This window comes from Salmo salar, unplaced genomic scaffold, assembly GCF_905237065.1.
Source record: "Salmo salar unplaced genomic scaffold, Ssal_v3.1, whole genome shotgun sequence".
Classification (NCBI taxonomy): Eukaryota; Metazoa; Chordata; class Actinopteri; order Salmoniformes; family Salmonidae; genus Salmo; species Salmo salar.
The window spans coordinates 159,663-177,500 of NW_025550412.1; the positions used below are offsets into that span (position 1 = coordinate 159,663).

Sequence of the window (17,838 nt, forward strand, 5' to 3'; positions counted from 1 at the left end):
ATTAAAAGTCCAAATCTGTTTGAAATATGAACTAATCAATGCATGTAAGAGTGTAGAAAACATCCCATCATGTGTTTATGTCATTCAGAGGACTATAAACACTCAAACACAGTCCACTAATGAACAACACTCCAGCATTGATTAAGAGACAGAGAGGAAGAGATGAAGAGAGAGAGAGAGAGAGAGAGAGAGAAGGGGGGAGAGGAAGAGATGAAGAGAGAGAGAGAGAGAGAGAGAGAGAGAGAGGAGGGGGGAGAGGAAGAGATGAAGAGAGAGAGAGAGAGAGAGAGAGAGAGAGAGAGAGGAGGGGGGAGAGGAAGAGATGAAGGGAGAGAGAGAGAGAGAGAGAGAGAGAGGAGGACCAGAAGGGGTCCAGGGATGTGTCTCAAACGGCTCCCCATTCCCTACATAGAGCGCTGCTTTGACCAGGGCCCATAGGACTCTACATAGGGCTCTGGTCTATAGTAGTGCACCTCATAGGGAATAGGGTGCCATTTGGGATGAATCCTGGGATGTGTTTTGAAGTGTTTTGGTTAATTAAATGCGTATGCACCGATGAGGACAATAGAGACTCTCTGTCATCCATCTTCCATCCATCTCTCATGTCCCCTTCACCCATTTCATTAGTGGTCCTCTACATATCAGACATCCAGACACATCAAAGAGCAGGGGCCACCTGGAGTGGCTGTGTGGAGTGTGTACGGAGTGTGTGTGTGTGTGTGTGTGTGTCGAGTGGAGTGTGTACGGAGTGTGTGTGTGTGTGTGTGAAGTGGAGTGTGTGTGTGTGTGTGTGTCTGTGTGTGTGTGTGTGTGTGTGTGTGTCGAGTGGAGTGTGTACGGAGTGTGTGTGTGTGTGAAGTGGAGTGTGTGTGTGTGTGTGTGTCTGTGTGTGTGTGTCTGTGTGTGTGTGTGTCTGTGTGTGTGTCTGTGTGTGTGTGTGTGTGTGTGTGTGTGTGTGTGTGTGTGTGTGTGTGTGTGTGTGTGTGTGTGTGTGTGTGTGTCTGTGTGTGTGTGTGTGTGTGTGTGTGTGTGTGTGTGTGTGTGTGTGTGTGTGTGTGTGTGTGTGTGTGTGTCACTACCATAACATTCAGGTACGGAACACATTTAAAAGCGGTGTCTTGTTGCTGCTGCTGCTTTCAAAGCAGGTTTTTTTTATTTCCTGACAACCAAAACGTCTTTGTTAGAGATAGTAGGATATCAGTGAGGTGGGTCACCGAGGTAGCCGGCCCTTTCAACACGCTACACTTTATAAAACCCTGTCAGCTATAGACCAACCTTATCCACAGGCTGAGGTGAACAAACCTCTGGTATCTACGGCCATGTTAGCTTCATTGTTTAGATTGTATTATCGTTTTATCAATAACCGCAGTCAAAAGCTGCCAGCTGCATTCTATTCAATCCCTCAAACCAATAAACACAGGCAGAGGAAGGTTCTCCTCAGAACAACAGACAGAGGAAGGTTCTCCTCAGAACAACAGACAGAGGAAGGTTCTCCACAGAACAACAGACAGAGGAAGGTTCTCCTCAGAACAACAGACAGAGGAAGGTTCTCATCAGAACAACAGACAGAGGAAGGTTCTCCTCAGAACAACAGACAGAGGAAGGTTCTCCTCAGAACAACAGACAGAGGAAGGTTCTCCTCAGAACAACAGACAGAGGAAGGTTCTCCTCAGAACAACAGACAGAGGAAGGTTCTCCAGAGAACAACAGACAGTGGAAGGTTCTCCAGAGAACAACAGACAGAGGAAGGTTCTCCTCAGAACAACAGACAGAGGAAGGTTCTCCTCAGAACAACAGACAGAGGAAGGTTCTCCTCAGAACAACAGACAGAGGAAGGTTCTCCTCAGAACAACAGACAGAGGAAGGTTCTCCAGAGAACAACAGACAGAGGAAGGTTCTCCTCAGAACAACAGACAGAGGAAGGTTCTCCTCAGAACAACAGACAGAGGAAGGTTCTCCAGAGAACAACAGACAGAGGAAGGTTCTCCTCAGAACAACAGAGAGTGGAAGGTTCTCCAGAGAACAACAGACAGAGGAAGGTTCTCCTCAGAACAACAGTCAGAGGAAGGTTCTCCAGAGAACAACAGACAGAGGAAGGTTCTCCTCAGAACAACAGACAGAGGAAGGTTCTCCTCAGAACAACAGACAGTGGAAGGTTCTCCAGAGAACAACAGACAGAGGAAGGTTCTCCTCAGAACAACAGACAGAGGAAGGTTCTCCTCAGAACAACAGTCAGAGGAAGGTTCTCCAGAGAACAACAGTCAGAGGAAGGTTCTCCAGAGAACAACAGTCAGAGGAAGGTTCTCCTCAGAACAACAGACAGAGGAAGGTTCTCCTCAGAACAACAGACAGAGGAAGGTTCTCCTCAGAACAACAGACAGAGGAAGGTTCTCATCAGAACAACAGACAGAGGAAGGTTCTCCTCAGGACAACAGACAGAGGAAGGTTCTCCAGAGAACAACAGACAGAGGAAGGTTCTCATCAGAACAACAGACAGAGGAAGGTTCTCCTCAGAACAACAGACAGAGGAAGGTTCTCCTCAGAACAACAGACACAGGAAGTGGTTTGATTTTAATTAAGGAAAGACACTATCTGCATCTCTTACTTTCTCTCTCTTTTTTTTTAATAGAAATCATTTTTTGCACAATATGAAAAAATGTTCCTCACATCTAAGACGAACTAACATGGTAAAGGAAGTAAAGAAAGGAAGGAGAAGCATTCAGCATGGTGGTGTATAAATGAGTCTGATCAGTAAAGACAGACTTCATCACAGTAGGCAATGGGATGGAGACTGGTCCAGGGTCCTTTGTCTTGGGAATGTCCACGGTATTTAGCTGTGGGGGAAATGAGGGATTGATATGAGTTTCATTTGTTGTTTTGTGAAGTTATAAATTCGACAGAGGGCAGTTAAAAAAAAAATACATGTGTAGAATATTCATTTAAAAAAAACACGCGCACAAACAAACAAAACACTCACATCTTATTAGCTGGGACGACAACAGAGATATTCAGAACGTAGACATGTCAAAAGTAATGAAAAGACAGAGGATATCCTCAGAGAAAATGATTTGGTAAGGAGAGAGTGTCCAGGTAGAGATTGGGTTACACCTTACCGTAGGAGTTCAGTAGCCTAATGCTACTGCAGCGGTTTAGTTTGGAGTTAGAGTTAAACTTACTGTTACTAGTTTAGTTGTTAGTTAGTGTTCTGAGTTAAACTTACTGTTACTAGTTTAGTTGTTAGTGTTCTGAGTTAACTTACTGTTAGTAGTGTAGTTGTTAGTGTCCTGAGTTAACTTACTGTTACTAGTTTAGTTGTTAGTTAGTGTTCTGAGTTAAACTTACTGTTACTAGTTTAGTTGTTAGTGTTCTGAGTTAACTTACTGTTAGTAGTGTAGTTGTTAGTTAGTGTTCTGAGTTAAACTTACTGTTACTAGTGTAGTTGTTAGTTAGTGTTCTGAGTTAAACTTACTGTTACTAGTTTAGTTGTTAGTGTCCTGAGTTAACTTACTGTTACTAGTTTAGTTGTTAGTTAGTGTCCTGAGTTAACTTACTGTTACTAGTGTAGTTAGTTAGTGTTCTGAGTTAACTTACTGTTACTAGTTTAGTTGTTAGTGTCCTGAGTTAACTTACTGTTAGTAGTTTAGTTGTTAGTTAGTGTCCTGAGTTAACTTACTGTTACTAGTGTAGTTAGTTAGTGTTCTGAGTTAACTTACTGTTACTAGTTTAGTTGTTAGTGTCTGAGTTAAAAAGTAGGGTTAGTGTCCTGAGTTAACTTACTGTTACTAGTGTAGTTGTTAGTTAGTGTTCTGAGTTAACTTACTGTTACTAGTTTAGTTGTTAGTTAGTGTCCTGAGTTAACTTACTGTTACTAGTTTAGTTGTTAGTGTCCTGCGTTAACTTACTGTTACTAGTTTAGTTGTTAGTGTCCTGAGTTAACTTACTGTTAGTAGTTTAGTTGTTAGTTAGTGTTCTGAGTTAACTTACTGTTACTAGTGTAGTTGTTAGTTAGTGTTCTGAGTTAACTTACTGTTAGTAGTGTAGTTGTTAGTTAGTGTTCTGAGTTAACTTACTGTTACTAGTTTAGTTGTTAGTGTCCTGAGTTAACTTACTGTTACTAATTTAGTTGTTAGTGTCCTGAGTTAACTTACTGTTACTAGTTTAGTTGTTAGTGTCCTGAGTTAACTTACTGTTAGTAGTGTAGTTGTTAGTTAGTGTTCTGAGTTAACTTACTGTTACTAGTGTAGTTGTTAGTTAGTGTTCTGAGTTAACTTACTGTTACTAGTTTAGTTGTTAGTGTTCTGAGTTAACTTACTGCTAGTAGTGTAGTTGTTAGTTAGTGTTCTGAGTTAACTTACTGTTACTAGTTTAGTTGTTAGTGTCCTGAGTTAACTTACTGTTAGTAGTGTAGTTGTTAGTGTCCTGAGTTAACTTACTGTTACTAGTTTAGTTGTTAGTGTCCTGAGTTAACTTACTGTTAGTAGTGTAGTTGTTAGTGTCCTGAGTTAACTTACTGTTAGTAGTGTAGTTGTTAGTGTCCTGAGTTAACTTACTGTTAGTAGTGTAGTTGTTAGTGTCCTGAGTTAACTTACTGTTACTAGTTTAGTTGTTAGTGTCCTGAGTTAACTTACTGTTAGTAGTGTAGTTGTTAGTGTCCTGAGTTAACTTACTGTTAGTAGTGTAGTTGTTAGTGTCCTGAGTTAACTTACTGTTAGTAGTGTAGTTGTTAGTGTCCTGAGTTAACTTACTGTTACTAGTTTAGTTGTTAGTGTCCTGAGTTAACTTACTGTTAGTAGTGTAGTTGTTAGTGTCCTGAGTTAACTTACTGTTAGTAGTGTAGTTGTTAGTTAGTGTTCTGAGTCTGAGTCGGGGTAATCTTACTGTTGAGGTAGTGCCGCTGGTGCTTTAGTTGTGTAGTTTGATGTTGAGTCTCTTCTCCAACTGTCTCTGTGCTGCTATTCTACTCCCATAGATGACGTAGGTCCACGACAACACCACTACGGCCAGGAGGAGCTGGAAACAACACAATATTTAGAGCAACTTCCTAAGTGTGTTTACAGACTTATAGGTTAAATAACAAAAAAGGCATACAATATTTAAATGTACTCTCTCTTATGTTTACAGGGGTTAACTTCTAAATTGTTTACGATGACATAGAAGTTAGCTAGCTAGCTGTGGTACTGACACTGTGTGTGTGTGTGTGTGTGTGTGTGTGTGTGTGTGTGTGTGTGTGTGTGTGTGTGTGTGTGTGTGTGTGTGTGTGTGTGTGTGTGTGTGTGTGTGTGTGTGTGTGTGTGTGAGAGAGAGAGGCAGGGAGCTGGCCACTTTGGCCAGTGCTGAAACTGCCTGCTAGCTAACGTTAGCTAGCTGTCATCCAGGATAGTTCGCTAAACTCGCAACGTTTTCAAACATATTGCGGATTTTAAAAAACGGTAACTGTAATCCGTTACGTTACCAGTTCAAATATTGTAATCAGATTACAGATACTTTTGAAAAACTAGATTTATTACTTTCAGGATTACTTTTAAATTCAGAAAGGATGTTTGCAGAAAAAGAAAAAACCCATTCTCAATGACATTCAAATCAGCATTGAAAAAAGGCACAAGTTTAAGTTTGTTGCACCTGGGTGAGTCTGACCACAAGTCAGAGACCATTATGATGTCAGAGACCACTGTGATGTCAGAGACCACTGTGATGTCAGAGACCATTATGATGTCAGAGACCACTGTGATGTCAGAGACCATTATGATGACAGAGACCATTATGATGTCAGAGACCACTATGACAACACAACAAATGTGTTTGATGGATTGTGGGAAAAGAGCAGGAAAAGGCTTTTGTAGGCTACAGTCCAAGCTATGTCTTCCAATGGTGCGACTGCTGTCGGCATCCAAAGATGATCCAACTAGAATAACCGCTTGGAGGTAAAGGATGACAGCAGTGGTGTAGTCTACGGCGATACGGACATCACTTACTATTGATATCTACATAGTGCTGTTCACAAATCTAAATGTGTATTTGAACCCAATAATGGTTTAATTCAAGAAGTTTAAGCTGCCTATAAATCATTGTTATTGAAACCAGTGGACAGCTAGTGAAAAATATGCTCTTCCAACAGCTGCATAGTGCGGATCCCAACCTACGGAATAAAAGTGGGGCTTTTATTGCTCATTCTAATTCATACTGATATATAAATAGATCCATAGGCCTAATGGACACATGCTCAAACTCACACACTTTTGATAGACTTAAAGGGGCAATCTGTAGTTACTACATCTATTTTTGGACATATATCCATTGATTGTTGAAGAATATAACTTATAAATGCCTTATGATCTTAGTTCAACTGTCACACTCCATCAGAACCCCAAATATAAGCTTGTTTAACAACAATGTTTGTAAACATTGTACATGTAAACAAATAATGTATAGTCTCATAACATGGTTATAACTATAATGTTGATATCATAGATGGTCAGTCCTTACATCCCTAGCTCTGTCTATTAATCTGAGAGTGGTTACATTTCTACAGGCCAATCCCTCAGTTTTTTTTACCAAAACAGAGGCGGGGCGAGCCATTTTATTATTGTTCCATCTGTGGATTTGCCCTTTAAACAGCTGCATATTATCAAGATATCTGGGTCACCAACTAAAAGGTAAACAACAGGCCTATAGTAATGCAGCATATGGCACTCATTTTTCACATGTAAATAGCCCTTTTCAGTAGTGCTCAAAGCCATTCCATGAGCACAGCATTTATTTTTCAACTGGAATCAATGAGCCCAATCTGTCCTCCATGACAATACAATCATAAACAACAGAATAGGTCTGGCTAATAAGTCCTTAGTTTTGGGGGTTATGCTCAGGTTAAACAATTTGGCTAATCTATACTTCCATATTTCCAAGTCCTATTCTTGAAGATCAAGGGGTATAACATTTATTGGAATGACTGGAATTCTGATAGACTTTGGTTTTTAATGTAAAGATATAATTTAATCATATTATTATATGTAGTAGAAAGCCATGGGTTAGAAGAAGCCTACATAACCAACCCATAAAGTAAAATGTAACATCCATATATGGCCAGCAATGTAAACTTTAACATTGATTTATCCTGAAATAGATGTCATTCAATTGGTGACATACGTTTGTCATCTTCTAACGGAATGTAATCAGATTACGTTACTTAGTTTGGGTAATCCAAAAATTTAATTACTGATTATAATTGTGGACATGTAACAGATTACACTTAGAAAGTAACCTAGCCAACCCTGTATATTGGCCACATGTTGTCTGGCTGGATACGTTCAGTTGGGAGTTATGTGATTAGCTATGTACTGTAGCGTAGATAAATAGGGCCGGTCACTGTTTGTTATTGAAATGTAGACCTAGCTCACATTTTGGAAGTATTATCCCTTGCAGTTAGCTAGTTAGCTAACTAGCACAACCAGTTGGCTAAAACAACCAGCTACGGGGAACATTAAAAAAACTAACTCACAACAGAGTAGAGTCTATCCAATGCTCGGTTGCTGATGTTTATCATCTTCAATTTTGGTAGAAATGGACTCAAACCAGGTTTAGTTTAGCTGCGGTTAGCTGGTTAGCTAGCTGGTGTCCATGTCCATGTCCATGACAACGCGGATTGTAAACAACGGAGCGGTCCCCCAATCAATAGCTTCCCTCTGGCGCCTTCTGGCGGAATTACGGACAGAAACAGACAATAACAACAGCTACCAGCACCAGAAATGATTACATGACAATTGTCCCATTTATAGATGAGATGTGGACGTTTAATACTAATAAAACAAGATTAAATAGTTTATACCCAACAACAATAACAAAAGTGGATGCAATTGAATCGACATAAAACCTATATTTGATCTCCTTGACAACCAGAGGGTTGCGGAAAGTATCCCAGAATCCTCTTTGTTGCCAATGGCGCTCTGCTTTCTGATTCACAACAGTCTGCTACCTTTCCGATATCCTACCATATATGTTTACAATTTCTACTATTATTTAGTTCTGAATTATTAGTAGTGTTGTCAGATAGTTTAGCTGATGAGCTAGACTAATGGATTCGGTGTTGTGATGTTTTTGAACTGTGAACCGGGCAGGAAGAGAGACACACTCATGAGCTAGCCGCTAGGTTAGCCTGTCAGCTGACGAGCTATCTAACGTTAACTATAAATCAACATCAAAGTTGTATTTTTTTATTTATTTGTGTATTATTATTATTATTAGTGCTAGATAACTCGCTAGTGATGCAGCGAACCAGGGCATGGATGGTTAGCTAGCGTTCAACTTCGGCTACTGGAGACGACATGTGGACAGACACGGAAGCAGCACGTTACCCAGCTGTGAAGGATATTTTCTACATGTTGTGGATGAAGCCGACACGTTTCACTCTACATATGAATCCTAACAGGTACATTAACTTTAAAACGTAGGTATCTAAACAGGGAAATATCTAAGCCGTAAGACTAGATCACTGGTAACATTGTTGTTGACCCAACATCCCCATAGTAGGCTAACCTACATTCATCTCAGCCCTACATACACTTTAGGCAGCTCCATTTTTTTTTTTTTTAAGTGATGTAATTGGGGAGTTTGATCAACTGACACTGTATCCAGGTAAGTCATGTTGTTGAACCGGTCTAGGCAGATGGGAGTGTTAGAGTCTGTGGGACGCGTTGGCCCGAGACAGACTGCAACAAAGGGTGTCTTAATAAGAGGGCTCCTCCTGTTCCTAGGGCTCTGGTCGAAAGCAGCACACTATACTGCCCTACCAAGCAAAAAGGCAGTAACTGCTCATAGCGTGGAACTGAGAAAAATTGATTTTATTTACCTTGGTTTCGTTACTGCTAACATGACCCCCATTTTCTTCAAAACGCAATACGAGGCAGGATACCTATCCACATGATTAAGCATGTATTTAATGTAGCAAAAATGACAACTCATTTTTGACCAAATGAGCATTTGCTGCCTTTTTGCTTGGTAGGGCAGTATAGGGAATAGGGTGCCAACTAAGGTGTTCAGGAAATCCTTCCTACCAGCTCTAGGCTCTAGAATAATGTTTTTCTTCTCTGATCATTTATCTTAATCCTGTCTCTGGGTGGTGTGTCCGCTGTGTAAGCAGCCGCTCTCCTCCATCCTTACTCTCAAACCTCCTGTACCTGGAGAAAACGGGACCGCAATGATCGCAGCTGCCATGGTGACCACCAGAGCAGGTGGTAACCATGGAGAGTGAAAGAGGAGGAGGAGGAGGTGGAGAGGAGACGGTCAGGACGAAGGTGGAAAGGGTGGGAACTCCTCTTCTACCCCGGCCAGAGGATGGAGGGATCGATGGACAGATGAGAGGTAACTTTTTGTTGTTGTATTGTTCAAGTTAGCAACCGTTTCTACACTCTGTTAGCTACAGTAACTAACAGAGTGTAGAAATTGATTAATTCAGTCTGGAATGGTCTGGCTGACTGGTTAGTTAGTAACTGTTTCTACACTCTGTTAGCTACAGTAGCAGTGGCGATAATAACTTGTGTTTAGAAAATGACGTGGCGTCGCCAGTTGTTGTGTTTAGATTTGGACAGTGTAACACACGTCCACGCATATCCACTTTCTTTCTATGCTTGTTTAATTCAGGAGAGGTGGATTACCCATAATGCTCATTGACTGAACATTCCAATTTACCATGGCAATTATGCACCACAATAATAATTCTATGGTAAAGGACAGACCAGTAAGCTTTGCAACCAAATCATTTTACTGCAGCCTAGTGTCAAGGTTTGCAGTAATGTTGGATGATCAAATCCCTATCCTCTGAACCTTGGTTACAGTGGGAGCTGGCAATGTTCCACAGCTCATTGGTCAACATCGTCCAACGCATCATCACCACGCGAATCGCACGCCGTGATCGGGAGGGAGGGAGGGAGGGAGGGGGGCGGGGTCATCCAGGACGAACTCCACCTGTTTCCAGCTGGCACGGATGGACCACTTCCTCCACGAGCTGGTGAGCACGCAGACATTTAAATACTTTATTTGAATCCACCAATCCCGTTAGTCGAGGCTGCCGATGAGCACACACACATCCTTTCCCTAACCCTCCAGTGTCTCTCCCTCATATCAGTTCCACCCGTTCTCCTCTCTCCAAGGAAGCCTTTGACCAGCTGGTCATCTACGACCCTCCGGCCGCCGACCTACGAGGACGGTATGACATCATCAACCAGTGACACTGACCTCTCTGTCACCTCCATCTCAGAGGAAGAGGTATTGTTTTGTTACTACTTTTTGACTGAGTTGGAATGAGCTTCCAGTTGGCTCATTCATCCCCTCCCTCCTCCTCTCCCCTGGAACTATTCCCCAGATCGTTGAGGTCGTTGGGGTAAATGAGAATGTGTTCTCAGTCAACTGACCTGGTCAAATTAATCAATAAAATCATATTTTTTTTTGTCTGTGTCCTATATGGCAGCCTATTCCCTATTAAGTGCTCTACTGCCTATGTAGTCCACTGTGTAGTCCACTGTGTGGGAATAGGCTGCCATTTGGGACTATACCTTAGAGTTGCTGCACTGTTTGAGAGGAGAGTTGGCGAGGAAGTGTTACATTATACTGTGTACACTATGCTGTTCTGTTCATATAACTATCTATCTCTATCTATCTAGGAAGAGGAGGGTGGGTCGGAGGGACGGAAAGAGAGAGACGGCAGCAGAAAGTAGCGCATTGTCGGTAACAGGAAGTAGGAGTGGAAGGGAGGAAGAGGGGAGCCGGGAGGGAAGGAAGAGGGGAGCCGGGAGGGAAGGAAGAGGGGAGCCGGGAGGGGAGGAAGAGGGGAGCCGGGAGGGGAAGAAGAGGGGAGGCGGGAGGGGAAGAAGAGGGGAGGCGGGAGGGGAGGAAGAGGGGAGGCGGGAGGGGAGGAAGAGGGGAGCCGGGAGGGGAAGAAGAGGGGAGGCGGGAGGGGAGGAAGAGGGGAGGCGGGAGGGGAGGAAGAGGGGAGCCGGGAGGGGAAGAAGAGGGGATGGGAGGAAGAGGGGAGCCGGGAGGGGAGGAAGAGGGGATGGGAGGAAGAGGGGAGGCGGGAGGGGAGGAAGAGGGGAGGCGGGAGGGGAGTGAGGGAGAACATGGCTAAGACCATAGTACTCCACATACACTGGGTGTAGAGGATAATCAATAGTGTTGCTGTGGACACTGGGTAATCTAACACACCTGTTTGACCTGTGATACTGTAGTACTACTCATGTTACTTTACTGAGTCAGTTCAGGAAGCATTCGATGTCCTGTATTTGTGTTAACCATGGCAACCAGCAGTGTAAATAAAGAGATGTGTGTCTGTGGATCCTTTCCCCTTAATGTATTGTTGATGTCAGCCACGCCCATCTTTTCAAAGAAACACCATTTATTTCAGTCTCTAATTGAGTAAAGAGGCTACTTGTATAGTTTCCACTTGTTGTTACCTGATTTAAAACAGCAACAACCGTCGTTAAACACAATGAGAATAAGGTGAGGAAACAGTCCACGTCAGACAGGACCATCTTTTCAAAGAAACACCATTTATTTCAGTCTCTAATTGAGTAAAATAAGTAGATTTCTTCTTATTAATAATACAGAAAACTGAGGTAAACGGCGATACTGTACACTGTAAAACGGAATGTTCTATTCTCAGCCATCTTTCCAAATAAAACACAATTCAATCATATCTCTATTTGAGCAAAATACGTCGTTTTCCTACTGAATTCAGGTTAAGAGCCCCACAGTCAGGCAGACATCTGAATGTTCCATCATATAGTGAGAACAATTACGTTTCCCTGGCTGATACGGCTTCTACTTAGAAACACTATAACAGAAAATGAATGAATGTCATTCGCTGCTGTGAACATGTCTGAAATATAACCGCATAATTAACACAGACCCACCGCGGACCTTCGTGTGAGAAACGGCGTTTCGTGGTCATGTTTTGTCAACGAGCTCAAAGGTATTCCAAACACTGGTGGTGACCAGACGATGCCAGTAATCAAGGTATTCCAAACACTGGTGGTGACCAGACGATGCCAGTAATCAAGGTATTCCAAACACTGGTGGTGACCAGATGATGCCAGTAATCAAGGTATTCCAAACACTGGTGGTGACCAGATGATGCCAGTAATCATGGTATTCCAAACACTGGTGGTGACCAGATGATGCCAGTAATCAAGGTATTCCAAACACTGGTGGTGACCAGATGATGCCAGTAATCAAGGTATTCCAAACACTGGTGGTGACCAGATGATCCTAATAGTTTAGTTAGTAAACGATGCCTCCTCCGGTATGTTCTATTGTGAACTGTCTGGGACTCGTTGTTTCCCTATTTACAACTCAAAATATATTTTACTGATATTAAGTCAATTACTAAATGAATTGCAATACACTAGTCTCAAATATATGTCATCACCCCACCACCACATTCTGAAATGGCATGTTTGTCCCCTCCACCCCAGCTTTATATTTGGAATGTGATACACAACAAGGAAACGGTGTTGCTTTAGGACCATGCAGACGCCTCCGAGCGGTCGGGTCGGCTGTTTAGGGTGTTTAAACTACTGGATTGTGGACTACGTGGACAACAAAGGAAACGGTCTTGTAATGAAGGCCTAGAGTCTTGAAATTCTGTGCATTGTTCCCTCTTCTCACAAGGAAACACATTTGCCTCAAAGACCCACAAGGTCCGCCATGTGTACGAAAATGGAACCCTTATAGGTCACGGTCAAAAGTAGTGCACTTGGGAGTGCTATTTGGGACATAATCCGGGTAACTGTTTTTCAGATGATTATGGTGTTATGACAAGATGCTGCTTTGCATAATATTGTATAATACATTTGTCACAGGGAATTCTTCCTTAATAAAATGTTTTATTAATGTAATGGTATTGAGCATTATTTCATCATTTGAGTCATGATCAATAAACTATTATCATTACAAGTCATATAACGTTAAGTCACTTGATCATCTGTCAGTCTTTTCATTCCTACCCTCTGCTAGTTCATTGACACAGTACCTCTATTGATCAATTTCATCTATCTTGTGTGGTATATACCGAATGTTATTTGGCATAGATTATTAGTTCACCACGACCATAGAGACTGATCTTTGGTCCTTTTTTTTTTGTTGCGTTGCCCTCGCTAGTGGGTTTATGTAACGATTAGCTGAGTCCAAACTGATCCTAGGTCTGGGTTTAACTACCTCTAGGGACTTTTACTGAGGCAGGCGTTTCGTTTTATTGTGACTCGGGAAGTTTCGGTTTCGTTTCTTCAGGCTGGCGAGACGTGAGGCGCGGTTTCCACTGACATGTATAGGAGATCAGCTGGATCACTGCGACCAATATCACGGAAGACTACACACCACTATACACGTCGAGCAGCTGTCAGCTTTAATGCAAGAGACATAGTCAATATCTCTCTGCTGTCAGTTAATCGATCATTTCATCGATCATGTATGAGTCTGAGAAGCGCAATCTACTGAGGTGTAGTGAATACCTGGTTCATATTTTGCGACCGTCTTACGTCAAAGGCTTCATGACAACTTACCTGCAACCAGGTACAGTATGGATAATTTCGCTTTGTTACTTTACCTACTAACGGTAGTCTATACGGTTGTTTTAGCTACTAACGGTAGTCTATACGGTTGTTTTACCTACTAACGGTAGTCTATACGGTTGTTTTAGCTACTAACGGTAGTCTATACGGTTGTTTTAGCTACTAACGGTAGTCTATACGGTTGTTTTAGCTACTAACGGTAGTCTATACGGTTGTTTTACCTACTAACGGTAGTCTATCCGGTTGTTTTAGCTACTAACGGTAGTCTATACGGTTGTTTTACCTACTAACGGTAGTCTATCCGGTTGTTTTAGCTACTAACGGTAGTCTATACGGTTGTTTTAGCTACTAACGGTAGTCTATACGGTTGTTTTAGCTACTAACGGTAGTTATACGGTTGTTTTACCTACTAACGGTAGTCTATACGGTTGTTTTAGCTACTAACGGTAGTCTATACGGTTGTTTTAGCTACTAACGGTAGTCTATACGGTTGTTTTAGCTACTAACGGTAGTCTATACGGTTGTTTTAGCTACTAACGGTAGTCTATACGGTTGTTTTAGCTACTAACGGTAGTCTATACGGTTGTTTTAGCTACTAACGGTAGTCTATACGGTTGTTTTACCTACTAACGGTAGTCTATACGGTTGTTTTAGCTACTAACGGTAGTCTATACGGTTGTTTTACCTACTAACGGTAGTCTATACGGTTGTTTTAGCTACTAACGGTAGTCTATACGGTTGTTTTACCTACTAACGGTAGTCTATACGGTTGTTTTAGCTACTAACGGTAGTCTATACGGTTGTTTTACCTACTAACGGTAGTCTATACGGTTGTTTTACCTACTAACGGTAGTCTATACGGTTGTTTCATATCGACGGTCAGCCTTTTGATGACATGATTTTTGTTTTCATTTCTGTCTCACGCTGAGAAATGGTTTGCATGTAGAGAAATGACTGAAATGACAGGTGTGGTAGTGCCATAAAGCGACCTACCGCCCGCCAGACCCCCCACCACCCTTCGCGTGACCGCGCACGCATTCAATAACTTCATTGCAGCGATTTGCGTGAACGCGCACGCATTCAAATCTTCATTGCAGCGATTTGCGTGAACGCGCACGCATTCAATTCTTCATTGCTGCGACCTGCCTGCTATTTGAGATTTTATTTTTTTATGTCGCTTTGATCGCGGGGGGAAACACTAGTAATGTCTGCAGTTTTCGGTTTGGCTATTTGTTTCAAGTGTATTAGTCTATAAATAAATATCTTTGCCAAAATTCGTCATCTCTCCCATGTCTTATTGGACTAGTAGTTGTTCTGAAATGTTTATTTCTTGCCTACGTTTGGTTCCCTCCTCTATGTTTTAATATAACACACATACATTAATTATTAATTTCGGTTGCCTATCCCGATGTGAAGTGTGTTCTATAGAAAGTATTTGACTCTGATGTGTGCCACAGAAAGTACTTGACTCTAAACTACAAAATTAAGGAAATTAGAAGGTGGGGGGGGGGTTTAGCCTTGCCGAGTATAAAGAAAAAAACATTTATTTTGAAACATTTTGTAATGTTTAAGAAAATTAAGATAATACAGAAATAGTATCAGACAATAACACAACACATCGCAGAAAGTTAAGTTTGTTTTAACAAACATTAAATAGGAAATACAAATGTCGATCTTTGCATAATAAGATATAAAATGACAAATCACTTTCTGGAACAGAGACCTTTTTTTTGGATGGCAGCAATAACCTTTAAAGTTTAGACAGACAGACGCACACATTACACACACATACATTCACACATATTATACACACATAGGGCACACACACATTTTACACACGTGTATGTGGTCACCTGTATATTCTGTGTTATGTATGTATTTATTAGTTCTTAGTTAGACAACAGCGCATATACATATTTTCCTCCCCAAGCCGCGTTTATTGTATTGTTTTGGAAAAAAACGTGTGTAAATACAAAACGTATCATTACATTCTTTATCATCTGTGATGTTGATTATATACAGTATGTTGTTCATAGCAGTGCAGCCATATCACCTTGTAGTCAGAAGAGTGTATTTTCATTTCTATTATTATTGTCGTTATTGTGTTTTGTGGTTGAGGGGAAGGGGGAGGTTGATGGGGACGATGGAGGTGCTGGGGGTGTCCTATTGAGGGCTGATGTGGAGGTGCTGGGGGTGTCCTATTGAGGGCTGATGGGGATGGTGGAGGTGCTGGGGGTGTCCTATTGAGGGCTGATGGGGATGGTGGAGGTGCTGGGGGTGTCCTATTGAGGGCTGATGGGGATGGTGGAGGTGCTGGGGGTGTCCTATTGAGGGCTGATGGGGAGGGTGGAGGTGCTGGGGGTGTCCTATTGAGGGCTGATGGGGATGGTGGAGGTGCTGGGGGTGTCCTATTGAGGGCTGATGGGGATGGTGGAGGTGCTGGGGGTGTCCTATTGAGGGCTGATGGGGAGGGTGGAGGTGCTGGGGGTGTCCTATTGAGGGCTGATGGGGATGGTGGAGGTGCTGGGGGTGTCCTATTGAGGGCTGATGGGGATGGTGGAGGTGCTGGGGGTGTCCTACTGAGGGTTGATGGGGATGGTGGAGGTGCTGGGGGTGTCCTACTGAGGGTTGATGGGGAGGGTGGAGGTGCTGGGGGTGTCCTATTGAGGGCTGATGGGACCTATTGGGGAGGGGATTCTTCACGGAGGCACATTCGGTCCTAGTTTTGTTTCTTATACTATTAAATTATTATTTTATTTTTTTCTTCTATTATTATAACAGTTTACTGTGATTATGGATATGCACTTACGTTGACTTATATATTTGAACTTTCTTTTTTCGCCCAGAGTACACATTTTAGATATATTATTGTTCAAATTATTTTTATTATTACTACTGTACCTACATTCTTAAAAACTAAGACAGAAAAAGTGTAAAAAATAAATAAATAAATGTAGGAAAAGCTAAAAGAGGGAAAAGCATGATGGGTAGAGAGAACAGTAGAGGACTCTGAAACCTATTATTACTGAAATAACTACTTCCTTTTGTGACTAGAGTCTTAATACTTCCTGTGGTACACATCAAAGGGTATGATAGGTCACCAAATAATGATTATGACGTGTGCCAGGCCTTGCCGTCCCAAAATAGAAGGGGGGGGGGGATTTCGTCAGGCAAGAAAATAGCCTTGCCGAAATCCTCCCTCCTTTCTAATTTCCTTTGAAGTGGGAGGGGAGGATTCTGGCAGGGGGGGGGGAGGGGGGAGCTTTTTCGGCACAACACCGTCACTTCCGTCTTTACACCACTAGAAAGTGTCAATGTACAGCAATTCTAACTTTTCTGTCCTTATTCCGCTTTACGGCCTCTCCTCTCCCTCTCATTTCACATGTAGACCTACATTGTAGTCATTTTGCAGACACAGCGACTTACAGCAGCAATTAGGGTTACCTGCCTTGCTTTCAAGTGAGCTCTTAGCACGCTAGGTTACCTTTCCTCTTCCTCTCCTCTTCCTCTCCTCTTCCTCTTCTCCTGAAATGAACCTTTTGTGTTCCGCGTTCCAGAGGTTGCAGAGAGGATCCTATCAGAGGAGAGTAAGTCTGTGACGTCAGCAGCCCAGGTGTTTCTAGACCAGGTGTGTCTCCTGGACGAACTGGGATGGTACCAGGCCCTGCTAGACGCCCTGGACGCAGAAGGTAGGTGTGTGTCTGTGTGTGTGTCTCCTGGACGAACTGGGATGGTACCAGGCCCTGCTTGATATTGTTGTTATTGTTGTTGTCTCTAGACTATAAGGGTCTGTGTGAGGCCCTGAAGAAGTGGGACTTTCAGATCCTGGAGAGCACCAAGATACACAGAGTGCTTCTGGAAAGGATAGAACCCAGCTTCACCAAAATGATCAAACCCAGAGACCTGCTGCTACACCTGGGAGATTGTCTCAGAAAGAGAGAGTATGAAGAGATACAGGCAGTGAGTTATACAGTATTAATATAGTTATAATATACTAGTTATATAGTCATAATATACTAGTTATATAGTATTAATATATTCATAATATACTAGTTATATAGTCATAATAAACTAGATATATAGTATTAATATAGTTATAATATACTAGTTACATAGTATTAATATAGTCATAATATACTAGTTATATAGTATTAATATAGTCATAATATACTAGTTATATAGTATTAATGTAGTTATAATATACTAGTTATATAGTATTAATATAGTCATAATATACTAGTTATATAGTATTAATATAGTTATAATAAACTAGTTATATAGT

The 17,838-nt window shown here is 42.0% G+C and overlaps 1 protein-coding gene and 2 long non-coding RNA genes across 6 annotated transcripts in view; 2 read left to right on the forward strand and 1 right to left on the reverse strand.

Moving 5' to 3' along the window:
• Positions 1-2,601: 2,601 nt before the first annotated feature.
• On the reverse strand, positions 2,602-7,693 carry LOC106578232 (uncharacterized). Its single transcript, XR_001322389.2, has 3 exons — positions 7,496-7,693; positions 4,879-5,010; positions 2,602-2,834 (listed from the first exon to the last, which is right to left on the reverse strand). It is a non-coding gene; the product is annotated as an uncharacterized lncRNA (long non-coding RNA).
• Positions 7,694-7,919: 226 nt separating this feature from the next.
• On the forward strand, positions 7,920-10,778 carry LOC123739377 (uncharacterized). Of its 3 annotated transcripts, none has more exons than XR_006767710.1 (5): positions 7,920-8,422; positions 9,134-9,354; positions 9,828-10,000; positions 10,118-10,257; positions 10,653-10,778. It is a non-coding gene; the product is annotated as an uncharacterized lncRNA (long non-coding RNA). The 3 variants fall into 3 exon arrangements; XR_006767711.1 differs by having other exon boundaries at positions 7,921-8,422; positions 10,147-10,257; XR_006767709.1 differs by having other exon boundaries at positions 7,923-8,422; positions 10,143-10,257.
• A 2,472-nt stretch (positions 10,779-13,250) lies between these two features.
• The window catches only part of rigi (RNA sensor RIG-I), a 40,640-nt gene continuing 36,052 nt past the window's right edge, over positions 13,251-17,838 (forward strand). The window contains exons 1-3 of one of the 2 annotated variants that reach the window (XM_045713743.1): positions 13,251-13,557; positions 17,114-17,245; positions 17,335-17,516. In XM_045713743.1, coding sequence (XP_045569699.1) covers positions 13,452-13,557; positions 17,114-17,245; positions 17,335-17,516 — 420 coding nt within the window. In that variant the 5' untranslated portion in view covers positions 13,251-13,451. 2 annotated transcript variants of the gene reach the window in all.